The sequence below is a fragment of the Pecten maximus genome, chromosome 6 (genome assembly GCF_902652985.1).
Source record: "Pecten maximus chromosome 6, xPecMax1.1, whole genome shotgun sequence".
NCBI classification, from domain to species: Eukaryota; Metazoa; Mollusca; class Bivalvia; order Pectinida; family Pectinidae; genus Pecten; species Pecten maximus.
Genome location: NC_047020.1, coordinates 13177224 through 13194386, shown reverse-complemented (window position 1 = coordinate 13194386; position 17163 = coordinate 13177224). Strand labels below are relative to the sequence as shown.

At 35.4% G+C, this 17163-nt stretch overlaps 1 protein-coding gene across 4 annotated transcripts in view; it reads left to right on the top strand.

Annotated features, from left to right (window-relative positions):
- Positions 1-1632: 1632 nt before the first annotated feature.
- The window catches only part of LOC117329011 (baculoviral IAP repeat-containing protein 7-like), a 31040-nt gene continuing 15509 nt past the window's right edge, over positions 1633-17163 (top strand). For 2 of the 4 annotated variants that reach the window (XM_033886691.1, XM_033886690.1), the window contains exons 1-3: positions 1633-1765; positions 6429-7097; positions 7918-8075. Coding sequence is in view for 1 of the 4 variants with exons in the window: in XM_033886689.1 (XP_033742580.1) it covers positions 6485-7097; positions 7918-8066 (762 nt within the window). In the remaining 3 variants the exon portion in view is untranslated. Of the gene's footprint in view, positions 1766-6428; positions 7098-7917; positions 8076-8687; positions 10098-17163 lie in introns of those variants that run through there. The other 2 variants (XM_033886689.1, XR_004533090.1) reach the window with 2 other exon arrangements.

The following is a 17163-nucleotide window of genomic DNA, read 5'->3' as shown; positions in this document are numbered from 1 at the left end:
GAAGATCCCGTAACAACATTTTTTCATGATTTTTTTTTTAATTTTTTTATTTAACAGATTAATTGTATGTAACAGAGCACATGATTAATTAAATTTAAATCATTGCCTCAGCTAGGGATCGAACCCGGGACCTCTGGCTTATTAGTCTTAAGCTCAACCGATCAATCTAAAGAGAAGATCTCTAGCTCTAGCCGAGCGGTATATTGTGGCTAGTATTTACCAGGGTTACATACTCCCTCTCCAGAAAAGAACTCGTCCTCGAGTTTTTCCAGGGGTAACAGCGATGCTTTTGCAAGCAGCGATGGGTATCATTTAAATCACTGCCTCCGCTAGGGATCGAACCCGGGACCTCTGGCTTACTAGTCTTACGCTCAACCGATCAAGCTACAGAGAAGATCTCTCTAGCCGAGCGGTATATTGTGGCTAGTATTTACCAGTGTTACATGTATAAAGAAAAGAAGACATTGCAAAATTAAGAAAAGAACTTTTAAGACGAAAGAGATGATAATATATGGAAAAAGTAAACTTCGAATGTCACAAAAGATTTATTGAAAATATGTTAATTAATTCTAAACCAGTTAAACTTAATAAAAAAAACTGCAAGGCCCACACTATCTGTATACACATTCAATTCACATCATCTGTCCAATTGTCCATAAAGTGACACTCTACACTGTGCAGTGATAGAGTACTAGTGTCCCAAGATAATACATACGTACATGTACATGTATGTATTACTTAGTATATAAACTGAACTACTAAGAGGAATTTTAGAGTTTCTCCCCTGCCATGTGGAACAAAGCTTTCCTGGTGTGAATATTAATCCTTTACTTTATAATTGAATGTAAATTGCAATTATGCTACATGTACAGTTTCTGCTTATCCAAATGTAAACCATAATTAAGTTAGACACAAGTAGCTGTAGAGATTAACTTTGTCCACCACGACATATATAGATGCAGATAGACGCCTGTTATCGGTCCCAAGAATCAGGACTTTCAATTCAAATATGAAAATAATAATGAAATACAGCAGTTAATTCTACAGTTCATTTATTTTACCCTTACATCTGCTTTCCCGACCAATATATTTTATTTTCTGTGTTGAATCTTTTTTATATTTTACTCTTAACTAGATAGTAACACCGTTACAACGTTTTACTGATATAAGCGATTTTCATGACCCTCACATAAATGTGTGATTTCTAAGCTTAGAGTCTTGATTATGGTGTTTTCGACTATTGCCACGTGTGGTTAGTATCAATAACAACAGTGAACTAGGTCTACTCACAGGTCCTAGCCTCGTCTGTCAATACACCCAATATATATATATATATTGGATGTATTGACAGACGAGGCTAGGACCTGTGGTCTACTTAAAACTTGCAAACTCTCACGGCGGAAATGACCATTTTCATTGCACATGCGCACTTGTAACTCTCACGATTTTGCTGAATATTCACTGCCGTTTTCGGTTTTGAGACCTGTACAAACGGTTTGGTCCATTTGGACCGATGTTGTTCGTTTATAAAATTAAGACGGACCTGGCGATTTGATATCGTTTTCAGACGAGCCTTGCAAAACTCCCAAGGCATGTATTAATATTTGCAGGTCCGTCAATATATATGTTTGAGAAATTATATTTACAAACTTGAAACCGGTTTGTCCGCATAAACGAACAGGCCCCAGCTGTGTATGGGCCCTGACCGGACGTTGGGCTATCTGTGATGGAGTTGTTTACATTGTATCGAAACACTCATACCAAGGTAATTAGTCACTTATGACTATCTTACTTCCCTTCTTTCCATTTGTAGATACTAACTTTTTAATGTATATGTATATCTAAATGTGGTTTCGATTTGTGATACAGTAACCTGGTAACTGTTACAATACTGTAGTGATGGCCACAGTTTCGAGATTTCTAGTAACATAAGGCTTAGTCTAGGCCTAATATGTTACATGTGACATCAGTTAACGTCGATAATCCCGATTTTTATAAGGTTTCAGAATGTATGAATAGGCCTACTTGAATTATAATCAATTCCATGTTGTTTTTGTGAGCTGATGTGATGTGTTCCTCGAAATCTCAAAACTGAGCCCTTGAGGTAAATGTAGAGTTGAGTGTAAGTTAACCTTTACACCTAGTGCAGTGCATATCTAATTATATATATAAACTAAAGGTAAACTAGTATTGCACTACACCCTAAGAGGTGATCGACAGCTAGAACGAATATTCATACCCTGCCTACACTGCTCTCCGGCAGGGTATGAAGTCCCTCCCATTGCCGATAGTGTAGCAAGCCCCGATGTGATTCACATCGGGCAGTATTAGCGGTGGTAAAAATTTTCTCGGATAAAAAAACGCATGTAAATTGATGATTCTGGTATCTATTACTAATATTCAAGCCACAAACCTGCACATTACGTCAATTGTTTGACAATAAATAGTAAAATCCAAAACGAGCAAGACACACCGAGATATCAGTTCAAACATACCGCCATCTTTGATACAAGTGTAAAGGTCAATTTCCTTATAAGGAAATCAAAATAAATTGATGCTAATGAGGTTTCCCGCGAGATTTCAACAGAAAAACAGATTCGGAGTAATATATCACAGTAAGGAAGGTCAATTCATTCTGAAATTATTTAATTACGCAAAGCAAGATTCGCTTTCTTCACAAGAGTTACAAAACAGAGGTTAAATATCTCTGATAATGTTTTTATTTATCGTAGTAGCTTCATCCATATATGGGCACGGGTTCCATATTTGGGTCAGCATCCTCGCGAGAGTTCTTCGAGAAGTAACATGGCGGATCACGGAGACAACTCCAAGCAGTATGATATCAGAATATGCGAAATAAAGATTTACAGCTTAGACGGTAGGCTAATACATTGCAAAATTGTGTTAGAAATGTTTAATTATACCAGCTATTACTCCAAAGTTAAACGATATCCTCTATTTGTAGCATTTTCGAGGTTCACTGTTTTGCTACATTACGAGCAATGGGAGGGAATCGTAGCTCTGACGACGACCATCTGTCAGAAATTGTCCGTCCGTCGTCCAGAGCTACGTTATCGCAGCTAATCGACAGCAAAACCCCCCTACAGGTAATGGGCAGTACCCAAGGCTACCTGTGTATTTTACCTTTTTATTTAATTATTTAAAGGGTTTTACGTCCGCTTACGGCCTTTCAGCTGACAAGTTTGTTTGTTTGTTGTTTTTTTTACCTGTACTGTAGAGTACCGTATATATAAGGTTATCTAGCAGTTATATTCACTCATAAGCTGAAAGGCCACAAGGCCGTAATAGTGGAAGTAAAACCCGTTGCATATATAAAATAAATAGATAAAGTTATATTCAAAGAGTTATTGAAAAGGTTAAGGAAGTTTAGTTTGATGTTATATTTCAACCTTTCTATTTTTGTTAATTATACGCTGTAACTAAGTTAAGACAGATTTACTTTATAGATCCTTTAACCAAGTTAAATTGTTCAAGCCGAGTTTCATTTATCTTTTGGTACTTTATATTTTGTATTGATTAATCAGTTATATATTTCACATGTTTAATTCCAGTAATTTTGTTTTCATCACAAGAAAGTATATAATAAAAATTTGAAAACAATTATTGTTACTTGAACATTTTCAATTTGATACATTTAATGTATATTGTAGTTTAATTTCAGATTAAATTAAGCACTAAAAGCAGCATATTTGTAATTTCATTTTTGATGTGTTCCAATGGTTAACGTCAGAAACCTGAAGATTTAGCATGTAAAGAAAGTTATTCTTTGAATGTACTGGAAAGGTATATGTTACTTGTAATACACCTTCCATCTTCCTTTACTGAAAAAGTTGAAATTTCTGTACATGTACTCGTATGCAGGTATCTAATATTTTGAAGAGTAAGATCTAACATATTGGATCTGATTCTAGGTACATGTATCTGTTACAGGTAATGCAGAATAAGATAATGGCCTGAGGGAACAATTAATGTCATTTTTGTTATGAAATACATATACTGGCAAACTTGGGGAGGGGGAAATACATATACTGGCAAACTTGGGGAGGGGGAAATTTAAGCTTATAACACACATACATGTTTATGTATCTTGAGCTGTACTTGTCATGCAACACTTGAATTTGTCATTTCATAATTTTCTTCTTTAAGTTACCTGCTGACAAATATATTATATACACATATGGATCATGTGGACCTTAATTAAGCCAAAGGGTTTTTTTTACAGTTCACACGCTAGCATGTTTTTTGCAATATTGTTTAAAAAATAAATTTTGGGATACATTTTGATCAGCATTTAAGTGTTTCCTATTGCATTAAGAAAATTAATTGTTCTTTTCCTTAAAATGTATAACTGATAGGGATTTTACCTGTTCCTGTATATATAGGTCTCTGCTGTAATTAACGAAAATCAGAATTTAAACTATATTTATTGAATATCTTTATTGTGAAGAAAAATGTATATAAAAATTGTCACAAAAAAAAACTACTGTATACATTTTTGAAAAACATCCACAGTTAGATATTAAATATGGGAGTGTTAGATGCTAATTACAAGTAGGTAAGGCAGAGGGGCCTGGCACAGCTCGCTATAAATAGACCCCTGGTGGGGTGGGGGTAATTGGGGACTTGACAAAACTATAGCCAGGTGTTAAACAGGCACACCTCAAGACTGATCCTCATCTGATACATATATACAGGTAAGGTGTTATGGAGGGGTCTTATTAGCTGAAGCACACTTTGGAAAATCATATTTTGATTAATTTATCGTCATTATTAATTGTGATATCTACAATAGTGCTTTGTATTTAGAAAACAATTTCTAATTTTATCTATTTATTATCTGTATACAGTATTTTAAATCTTATATTGTCATTATTAATAGTCAGATATATAGTTAGGCAGAGTGCTTTGAAAATTTGATTTTTGATTTATTTTATATATATTTATTGATAAACATATTGTCATTTCATTATCGTTATAGTAAAATAATCTATATGATAGTAGTTTTAATTTAGAAAACTACATGTATATATCTGATTCATATACATTCTTATATGTACCTGAGTTGACCCTATTTTTTTTACCTGAACTTCCTACACAAACACCTTCCTTTGTCTTTACCAGAGCTGTTGTGGAGGTTACAGTTTTGAAAAGAGGATTCGACACAGTGTGGAGAGTTGGTCTCTGGAAAAAGCTGTACTAAAGAGCAATGTCACTGGCCAAATTTTTAATGTTATTTTTATGTTATATGAAGATGCCAAATCATGTGTTAAAAATAGATGTGAACAGTCAGATTTATTCAATTGTCAGATCGGTTTAAAACAAGGGGAAAATTTATCACCTTTTTTGTTTTCAATTTATCTTAATGATTTAGAAACTTATCTTGTTGAAAAAAATGTGAACTGTCTTAAAACTTTAGACAAATTATGTATCGACAATATCGGGATGTATCTAAAACTTTTTATCATTTTATAGTACTTTAAATCAGTAACCCTGATTTTATTCTACAGTGGACGGTTACAGCAGATTGGCTGATTTTTTGGGAATATATAGGTATCACTATGTCGGTTTCTACGCTGGCTACAGCGTCCACACAAAGGTTTCTGTGCAATAACTCAAGTTCGCTTGGGCCGATCAAACTCAAACTTCACACGGAACTTCCTTACCAAAAGTGCTTGCTTGGGATTGTTTTTCAGGTCTGAAGGTCAAAGGTCAAGATCACTGTTACTATATAACAAATATTAATAATACCCTGCCTACACCCATCTTCAGCAGGGTATGAATCTGACATCACCGTCTGGCAGTAATCCTCCGTCTGTCATCTAGAACTATATTATTACAGCTAATTCATGTGAAGCTGCAAGTAACCTAGCTATAGACGACAGATGGACGATTCCTGACAAAAGTTCTTTGTCAAATTCATACCCTACCAGAGAGTAGTGTACATGTATGGACAGGGTATGAATCTTGTGCACTTATATTACAAGTGTCAAAATATTTGGCAAGACGAATGAGGGCTGTCAGTCAATCGTCAGAAGTAGAAGAAAACCCCGCTGAAAGATAGAAATCAATACATCATTGAACCTATATTAAACAAGGTATTTTTATGTTTCCTGAAGAAAAATATTACCTGGTTATGTATACGTAGAGTGACCACTTTTTTCTAGGAACCCCATTGATATTTCTGTGTTTCACTTTACTGACTTCATGTACATGTACAAGAAATGTATATACTTTAGAATACATGTACAATGTATATGCATTTCTACTTATTCCAGTTGAAATGTTTCTGGTGGAGAATTACCAATTAGTAATACTGACATGTAACTGGAAGTATTTTCTGAAGTATAAACACTATTTCAGAATTTGATGACTTTTTCTGTGTTAAATTAACATTGCAATTTTTGCAGATGATACTAACAGTAGAATTACCAGGAATGAGGGGTAATCCAGTATCCATGTAAGCATGGATTATGCTCCCCCACCTCCCAGAGAAAGATACAAGCATCTTAGAGATCCTGAGCTACGCAGAAAGAGTTACAAGAAATGGCCTTCCAGTACTAGTGAATCTCTTCTAAAGGAACTTATTGACGAAGGATTTTTCAGTATTGATGAGGAAAAACGGAAAGTACAATGTGTCTACTGTGGTGGTGTTCTGGTTGGTATAGAGGAGGGACAAAATGTTCATATAACACATTATAGACATTTTCCAAAATGTGAAAGGTTCAAGTGGCGTGAATCTGATTTTGAAGCCCTGTTTGGTCATCATGCTAATGGTATTGCTAATGGCATTCATAATTTAGCCCTGGCTGATGGGGCAATGGCTAATGGCATATCCTTAGATTCGACAGATAAAGGATGTGTAGATGACGATCTTGAAGTTGATGGTTCAGTTTCTGCTTATTTAGATGGAAGACAGAGAGACTCCTCACACCCATTTTACGTAAGAGGAGAGGAAAAATTCCCACGCCATATCTATTATGCACTGAATATAGATCGGATGAAAACTTTTAAAAAATGGCCTGATGATTCAAATCAGACACCTAGTGCCCTTGCAGCAGCAGGACTTTTTTATACAGGTAAAAAAACATTTCGGTTTCCCTACCAACAGTCCATACATTTATATAGACTGTGTGTTGAGTATTTGTCCCTGTGACCTTAATTAATTATTTACTCAGATGCTGAACTCGAGGACTGCCTCAGGAAAAATGTATGTAACCAACCATTATTCTGTAAGCAAATGAATTGATAAACATACTACAGTTTATTGGATTAATTTCACTGAGTAAATAAATTTGGATATTATATATGATGCACAACTTTTACTAAAGTAGTGTTTGCAACTATTGATCAAGAACTTATTTAGAAATACAGATCATAATCCATAAAATTTTTCTGTGAAATGAAATGTCAAGTCTTCTCACTACTTTGTTTAAAGTATGTATTTGTTCTCCTTGCTCATCTTGAATTAGAGAACATTAAATTTAACTGTGAAATAGAATGAAATTAATTAGTGCAGTTTTATTGGATGTACATGTATTTTTTCAGTTTTATTTTTAATTATCTCCCTTTGATCAGACAGATGCTACCAGTGAATTAAAATTGGCATATTGATTAATGCCTCTGTTGGAAACTTCACTAAATTATGAACTTATGATCCAACATGTTTATAAGAAAAGGAAATAAATAACAAATAACATTGTAGTTTTGCTGCTGAATAGCATTGCTTTGGATGTACATATAATAGTCTGAATTCAAATTAAAAGTACAATTGATTAAATGAACTCAAAATGACACCTGTAATTTCACCTGTAATTTCTGAATGTCATTCTCTAAATATTCTCATTACATGTTTACATGTACATATATGCAAAGGTATATCTGTATACAATTATTTAGGAGTGGAGGATGTGTGTGAGTGCTACTGTTGTGGCGGTCAGTTGGAGGGCTGGGAACCTGGCGACAATCCTCAGACAGAACACGACCAATGGTTTGGTGATAAATGTCCTTTGACCTTGGCAAGGAATGGAAAACTAAATACAACATAAAGACAAAAGGTAGGCACTCAAACCTAAGAATAGAGACTAAATTAATCTTGAAAACCAATTGTAACGGGCTTATTGAACTACTGTACATTTGTATGCATGCATATGCGGAGTAATAAACATATAAACCATAAAAAGGGGAAACTTATTTTATTTTTCTAAATTGTTTTTCGGTTTGGTTAAATATATCTAATGAAACTTTTTTTCACCTGCATCATGTGACTACTGAATTAACACAACTACGCCATTTGTACATTTACTATTTTTTTCATACTGTACACATTGTTGTTTTCAAGGGGTTATGTGATGCAGGCCCAATGGGCTTTCTGCTTTTCAATGTTTGCAGGGATATCATCAGCCCACAAAATCAAAATATGGAAGTGTACCTCGAATGTCAAGATTTTAGAAAAAAAAAACATTGTATAATCTGTTTTGAAATTTCGCAAAAAATAATTCTATTCGCTTCAGACTTAACAAGCTTTTGGTAAAGCTGCAGAAATTTTAACCATTTGGGGAAAAAAAACTGTAGTGTATGATGTACAAAAATGTATTTTACAGAAAATTGTTAGGCTATCATCAATAACAGAAGTATCTCCATTAATGAATTTATTTTGTCTATTGCAGCAACATTAAATATTCCTAAAAGCATTGGATCTACTGGATTCACCTACCAGTTACAAGTTTTAGGTAGAACTGATGGTCTCTATCGATGTTGGAATATGTAAAACAGTATTTATAGCATAGTACACCAGAACCTTGTAAGGCAACCAGGCAATTTATGTCTGTCATACTTTTTGGTCGGGATAAAGAAATTTAGCAACTGGCATTTGACTATGACTTTCCTTGTGGCTGCTGAAAACTAAATAAAAACAGCATTTTTCATCTGTTATGATAACAATATGTTTAGCAAGGATAGGGAAAATTGTCATGAAGTTTTGGTGAGGTTAGGACTTTGGTTGTGGCTATAAAACATTGGATGTCACACAAGTTTTTCCTCTATTTTAATATAGATTTGTAGGATTAGTACTCCTGTCAGAATTTCCTACAGACCTCTCAGTATCCCCAGTCAGTGCCATATTTAATTCCAACATCTTCAACATTTTTGTAACTAGCCAGTCATACCCGACAACGTTCAGGGACATCCCTCCAAGTCAAGGACTAGGAAGGTACCAAGACAAAGAATTGGGTATCAGGCAGTTCATTGCCTGTTTTCCTGATATCATATTTTATCATGGTACAATACATTCTAGTGTTTGACACATGATAGTTTCTTCGTTCAGAGGAATAAATAAGATTAAAGCTTTAAGTGATGGAATTTTGACTCAGTTAGGCATGGATCATTCCTTGGTCATAGGAATGTTTTGATGAAGAGATTAATGTGCCTCTTCTAAGAGCCGAGATGGCTCAGTCTGTTAGAGCGGTGGCCATGTAACCTCTGGTGAAGACCCTTACCCGTGTCGATTTGTTTTTTGGGAAGCATAGAAACGGGCCAGTCTGTACTGTCATGGTTGTGTCCTTGGGCAAGATACTTTACTCTTATTGCTCTAGATGGCATTCGACAGGCCTCCTGTATGTTTAATGAGGTAGTCACTAACTACTTCATTGAGACCCTGCCTCAAAATGACCCTGGCAGTCACGGTGATAAACCTAGGAAATCAATAAACAAAAAACCTAAGAGGAGCAGAACCAAGCAGACAAGGAAAAATAGAGGTTAAAGCACAAATGACAATGAGGTTTTTGTCTTATGAAATCGAGGAAGATAATTCATTGTTGTATGATGGATATATGGCTCCTAAAGGAGCAGATGTCATTTGAAATTCAAGATGGCTCTCCAGTCACTGTTTAGCTGATAATTATTCTCAACTCAATTTCCTTCAGCTTAATATCTTAATGACGAACTTTATACAAAGGGTCCTCTCATTTTTTTTTACAAGTTCAAATTCAAAGCCCACCTGTATTCTGAATCTTTCACTAGGCCACTAATAGCCAAAACTTTTAAAGAAATTCTGCTCTCGTGCATGATCTATAATAGGTGGGGTTTTTTCTGGGCGATTCAAAATTAGACCTAACAAGCAATATCTTTAAAAAAGATAAACGGCATAGTTTTAATGCTGGTGGTTATACTGTAAAACTGCTGGTGAAATAAATTAACGAACTAATTAATAGATGTGCAGTTTCAGCACGGATAACAAAATTATATCAGTTTTGATCATTTTTGGTGATAATAAGACTGCATTTGAATCAGGAATATGATTTTATCAATGTGTCATTTGAATAGATACATTCACTTATTCAGCTTGCATTCAATCTTAATTTTGTTCGTCTCTAACTGCATGTCTGCATTTTGCATTTACCGCTACATTGACCATACACATACTTCATCTTGACCAGTAACGCCACCTGTCGCTTCATATCCGGTAACGAAAGAAAATTATACGGCTATGCCGAAAAATTATATGTTTCTACTGATGTATAGATGTATAACAGGGCAGAAAAATTGTGTGTGATGGACCATCTTCGCAAGCCAAGGCTTCTGATTATGTTACACTACACGAACCCTTGGCAGATATAGTCGTGTTCAAACCGTCGTGCCCTGGAATCCCAGGGCACCCAATCAAATCGCGTTTTACATCCAGTCTTGGTTTCACAGTAAACAACAATTGCGGCGCCCAGTGCAGAGCTACATTGTCGACTATGTCATGGTATTTTATCTAAATACAGAGACGTACAATCATTGGGAAACATTCGCAGTGATTGATCAATTAATAGAAGTCATTGATCACATATCTCATCAAAATGACACAAGCCTCCATGTGCGTTTGTAAACATCACCGATGAAGTAAATCGGTAACGTTCGTTTTGATTGGTTGAAAATTTCATGTGTAAAGGGTGGTAATTTCGAATCTCCGCTAGAGGGCCAGAACTGACGCCTATATCTGCCAAGGGTTCGTGGAGTGTAACGTAATCAGAAGCCTTGGCTAGCGAAGATGGTGATGGACAGGAAATCTGCTAACTAGGGAGTTATAGAAGGAATTTTAACTTTATTAGTCCTTTGATGCAAAAAGTCCAAAAAATCCTTTGGATATGAAAAAAAGAAAAGAAATAGAGTTGGTTGGTTTAGTGGAAACAGTTTTTTTTTTTATAAAGAAAAGAGCCATGGCACCTTGTCCTGATCCTGGTTGGACTTTCTGACTTCTTGTCAGTTTTACTGGAATTGTTATAACCATGCAAGTACAATATATGCATCTTACAAAAGCACCTGTCATTGTCTTAACAGAGTGTTGTTGTAAGTCTTTGGATCATTAAACTTCAGGCATGCTCAGCTATTGTCATGACTTATCAAGAAATTCTTGGAAAAGGTTGAATGACAAACCAAACAGATTGGAAATATAGGCCCAGTTTATCTCTTGTTAAAAATAGTTTAAATTTTGTTGATTTGAAAATAACTGTTTTAGTGCCTTTCATTTTAAGAATTTTATAAACTAGTGATAAGAATGGTAAATGTTATTGGTTTATTGTATTTAATAATTACACTAATTATGCAGAGTCCTTTTGATCACAAAGTTTTCCCCACATGTATTATTTTGATGTCAATTTGCGTAATCTCAAATTACAAACGAGGGTGGATCGATCGAGAAAAAAATACTCTCAAATGTACAGTTTACTGTGTATTTCAAGGGTAGTTTCATCAGTATGAAGGTTTTTAAAAATAACTGGGACTATAAACTAGACTTTATTACATCAAGAAACTACAGTATACAAACTTAATTTGTTATTTTGTTCTTCATTAACAGTGGCCTGTCACTTCTAGTGCTTTTAGTGATTGTATAAAGTAGGAAGTGTATACAAGAAATACAGTATATATGTTATTTAGAGATACATGTAGTATAACGTAACTATTGTATCTGCACATCAAATTCAGTCTCAGGGGTTCTCAATGCGGGAAAAAACATTCAGTTTTACTAGAAAAAATTTAGGATTAGTTATTGAATTGGTTTTTGTGGACTTAAGAGTTAATATGTCTTGGCATTAAAAAAGTAGTACTGATTTTAGTTTACTGATTAAACAGCTAAACTAAAAACATGGCAGCTGTTTATGTTCATTTTGATATTTTTGAAATCGCCCATTTATGTTTTGCGATTCCCAATTGCTAAATATATAAATAGAACTTGAGAATCATAAATGGATGAATTAAAGACACCTTCTATCCTTTTCTATGATATGGTTTATTCATTCATTTTAGCAATTCCTGCACTTTGTAATGTGTTTAATTGAGTGGGATTCATTTGAAGATATAAGTACATTATTATGACCTAATACTCTTTGCATAATATCCTTCTGAATTTGACACTTGGATATATATATATAAATACGAAGGCCTGATAATTGGTTACAGTTTATGTGTATTTGGACATATCCTGGTAACAGCACTTTTTCAGATGTTTCAGGAGATGGGATTAATATTTGGCTATAATGAGCACAGAGGTGTGTCATTTTTACTGAATGTTAATTAATCCTTTGCAAAACGTCTGAACAGGTTCTATATATTATACTAAGATAGGTCCAAATACACACAGACTGTATAACCAGTTCTCGGGCCCCTGTGCTATATACTCTAATAGGTCCAAATAAACATAGACTGTAACCAGTTCTCTGGTCCCTGTGCTATATACTCTAATAGGTCCAAATAAACATAGACTGTAACCAGTTCTCTGGTCCCTGTGCTATATTACACTAATAGGTCCAAATTAACATAGACTGTAACCAGTTCTCTGGTCCCTGTGCTATATATACACCTATAGGTCCAAATTCACAGACTATAACCAGTTCTCAGGTCCCTGTGCTATATACACTGATAGGTCTACATATTGTAACCATGCAGTGCAACAGGTCCCTGTGTATGGTATACACGTGATTCATTCCATAACAAGCAGGACATCACGTACAGTATGCGGCATATTTAAATACGTGACATATAGATTTGTATTGAGAGGTGCCGATATGTTGTGCGTCTCTTGTACAATCCTTTCAAACAAAAGTAAATTACGCAGTTGGGGAAAGGGGAAGTAATGTGTTCATGCTTTCGGTATTTACCTCAATACGGACGTTTCTCCGAATTCGAACTGTGTTGGAACTGTTTGGGTTATAACCAATGCCATATTTATGTATCATTGCTGTTTCTATGTATATGTATATTAAATATGTATGGTTCATACTGTTTTCCTGTTTTCCAAACAATCGTAGTACGTTTACAACTCTCTATCCGTTAGTTGATTTTTCAATCCTTGTGTTATTAAGAGGCAATAAATGTATTTAGCAGCCGTTTTTTTATTTATATGTACAAGTATGTAAATATGTTGAAAATATCAAAATTTACAGACCAGGAGGGAAAATATAGAACAAATTGTGACCGTTTGACATGTATTGATACGAAGAGATGCCAATCAACAGGATTTATGTATTGAGCTCGCAGTACCAGATGAGAATTACATACATAAGATATATTATTGCTTGGTTAATGTTGTTGTTTTTTGGGTTTTTTTTCCAATTATACACTGTTATAAGTAGACCTGTCTTTTATTACGAATTCCCTCAGTTTTCGATAAATAAGTTTCCTGAATCTTTGGTACACATGCAGTAAAGATACAGTTGTACGTTCAGTGTGAAAACTGAACCGACACAAACATGTACATGTACTTGTAATGCCACATCTAAGTACTAGTACCTATTTCCACAATAAAAATCCAACTTGCTAGGCCTATATCGATCTGCAACACAATGTCAAGGACGCAGAGCATATTGCATACGCACGAACAATAGACAGTTTCTAATACATGTATAGTCATTTTTTGGTAGCACCATTACTGATTATAAAAATGTCTACTGACAAATCAGATACGAATATATAGAGGATATCTAACAGTGTCTTCAGTAATACCAAATATATTTCACGAGTGGGGCTAATATTTTGATATTTTTCACGAGTGCGCAGCACGAATGACAATATATCAAAATATTAGCCGCACGAGTGAAATATATTTGGTTTTACTGAAGACACTGTTAGATATTCTGTTTATTACATTTTTTATCAACTAAAACCTGCTAACTAGGACTACAGCGATAATTTGTAAACAAAAAATGTAGTTTCCCCTGTCCAGGTGCTGACATATATGTCGGGCTTTCTGATTGGTCAATTATTTTGGTATTTTGTAATCATTAATTTGATTGGTCAAATCAGCAAAAGTGATATTTTTCACTAGTGAAAAATATGATATTCTTCACTAGTGAAAAATATCACTTTTATAGAATGAATAAATTTTGATATTTCACTGGTAAAAATGTAATAAAACACTCGAGTACATTACCTATTGTATTCTTGCCTGTTCAATTGTAGTGGGATATTGCTTGTTTTTATTTTAAAATTATGTGGTTTATATCTGTATCTCTTAATTGTTATTTTTATTTATCAATAAAGTATTTATGATTTCATATCAAATTAGTGTTTTTTTGTGTATTAATTATCCTTGCCTGTCTTAAGTTTGTGACTATTAGATAATAAATAACAAGTTTGTGACTATTATATAACAAATAACAAGTTTGTGACTATTAGATAATAAATAACAAGTTTTTGACTATTAGATAATAAATAACAAGTTTGTGACTATTAGATAATAAATAACAAGTTCACGAATTGAAATAGATATTCCGCCAATAAAACGGAATTGTTAGGTTATATTGTAATAAAAGTAGCGTTGAAATAAGAGATCATGCGATTGCAAGTCACAATGATGAAAGTAACGATTTGTGTACAGGAAGTAAAGACTAAAAACAGGAAGAGGGAAGGAGGGGGACGGGAGTAACGTGGGGAGAGAAACTGATAAATTATGTATATAACTAACACACACAATGATTATGTGTATATAACTTACACAGTTGTATACATCCATATATACGCCATAAGTATACACATTTGATTTAAACCTATATTATTGTATTGATATTCATCAATATAACAAAGAAACTATTTACAATACATATTACAAACCAAGGTAAGAGTAAATTTTATATCACTTTGATTTCATACCACATTTCTGAAAAAACTCTGTTTGTATTCACCAACAGATTTTCATTTCCTAAACAGTAAAGCATGTCAGTAACGTTTATATGGACGTAAAGTAAGGACAGGATTATGTGGTTTGGTAAGTATGTCTGGAAATGCGTGTTTGTTTACTATTAACAGATGGATGTCGGTAATTCCACAGACTGCTTACAGTTTGTATAAAGAGAGAATTTGTAACATCCAATTGTATAAAGATAAATATTATCTTTGTTTCGAGAATTTTAACTAGAAAAATCAGAAAATAAAGCGGATTCGTTGTATGTTGATAACGATATCGTTACAAGGAAATAGTTGATAAGTCGATCTACTTAGTATTATTTCACTGTAGAAGTTTTAATTTTCGATATGATACAAAGTCAAACGTGTACGAATCACGTGCATTCTAAGAAATCGTAGCAATCATACTTATCGGATATACACCAATCAAAGGACCTGTACATGGAAGTAGGAAGTACGCGTTATGGCCAGGTCACCACTTAATTATAACTGAACTTTTCCAATTACGAAGAAATAAGTAAAGCGTATGAACATAAACCTATTGGTTTACGGGTAGATTGTTCAAGTCGTCAACGTAACTATTCATGATTGTTACATTAAAGTGCAGGTTTTGTAAAGACACTATTTTCCTATTGATGGCAGGTCTATCACCAGATCAGCTTGTATTGTAAAGAGCCTGATTAGGTATGTATGTACATAATACACGTACATGTCGGCGTCTGTACCTAAAACACTCGCCATGGATCTATAGCTGTCGGCTTCTGTACCTCTAACACTCGCCATGGATCTATAGCTGTCGGCGTCTGTACCTCTAACACTCGCCATGTATCTATAGCTGTCGGCGTCTGTACCTCTAACACTCGCCATGGATCTATAGCTGTCGGCGTCTGTACCTCTAAACACTCGCCATGGATCTATAGCTGTCGGCGTCTGTACCTCTAACACTCGCCATGGATCTATAGCTGTCGGCTTCTGTACCTCTAACACTCGCCATGTATCTATAGCTGTCGGCGTCTGTACCTAAAACACTCGCCATGGATCTATAGCTGTCGGCGTCTGTACCTCTAACACTCGCCATGTATCTATAGCTGTCGGCGTCTGTACCTCTAACACTCGCCATGTATCTATAGCTGTCGGCGTCTGTACCTCTAACACTCGCCATGGATCTATAGCTGTCGGCGTCTGTACCTCTAACACTCGCCATGTATCTATAGCTGTCGGCTTCTGTACCTCTAACACTCGCCATGGATCTATAGCTGTCGGCGTCTGTACCTCTAACACTCGCCATGTATCTATAGCTGTCGGCGTCTGTACCTCTAAACACTCGCCATGGATCTATAGCTGTCGGCGTCTGTACCTCTAACACTCGCCATGGATCTATAGCTGTCGGCGTCTGTACCTCTAACACTCGCCATGGATCTATAGCTGTCGGCGTCTGTACCTCTAACACTCGCCATGTATCTATAGCTGTCGGCGTCTGTACCTCTAACACTCGCCATGTATCTATAGCTGTCGGCGTCTGTACCTCTAACACTCGCCATGGATCTATAACTGTCGGCGTCTGTACCTCTAACACTCGCCATGGATCTATAGCTGTCGGCGTCTGTACCTCTAACACTCGCCATGTATATATAGCTGTCGGCGTCTGTACCTCTAACACTCGCCATGGATCTATAGCTGTCGGCTTCTGTACCTCTAACACTCGCCATGTATATATAGCTGTCGGCGTCTGTACCTCTAACACTCGCCATGTATCTATAGCTGTCGGCTTCTGTACCTCTAACACTCGCCATGTATCTATAGCTGTCGGCGTCTGTACCTCTAACACTCGCCATGTATCTATAGCTGTCGGCTTCTGTACCTCTAACACTCGCCATGGATCTATAGCTGTCGGCTTCTGTACCTAAAACACTCGCCATGGATCTATAGCTGTCGGCGTCTGTACCTAAAACACTCGCCATGGAACTATAGCTGTCGGCGTCT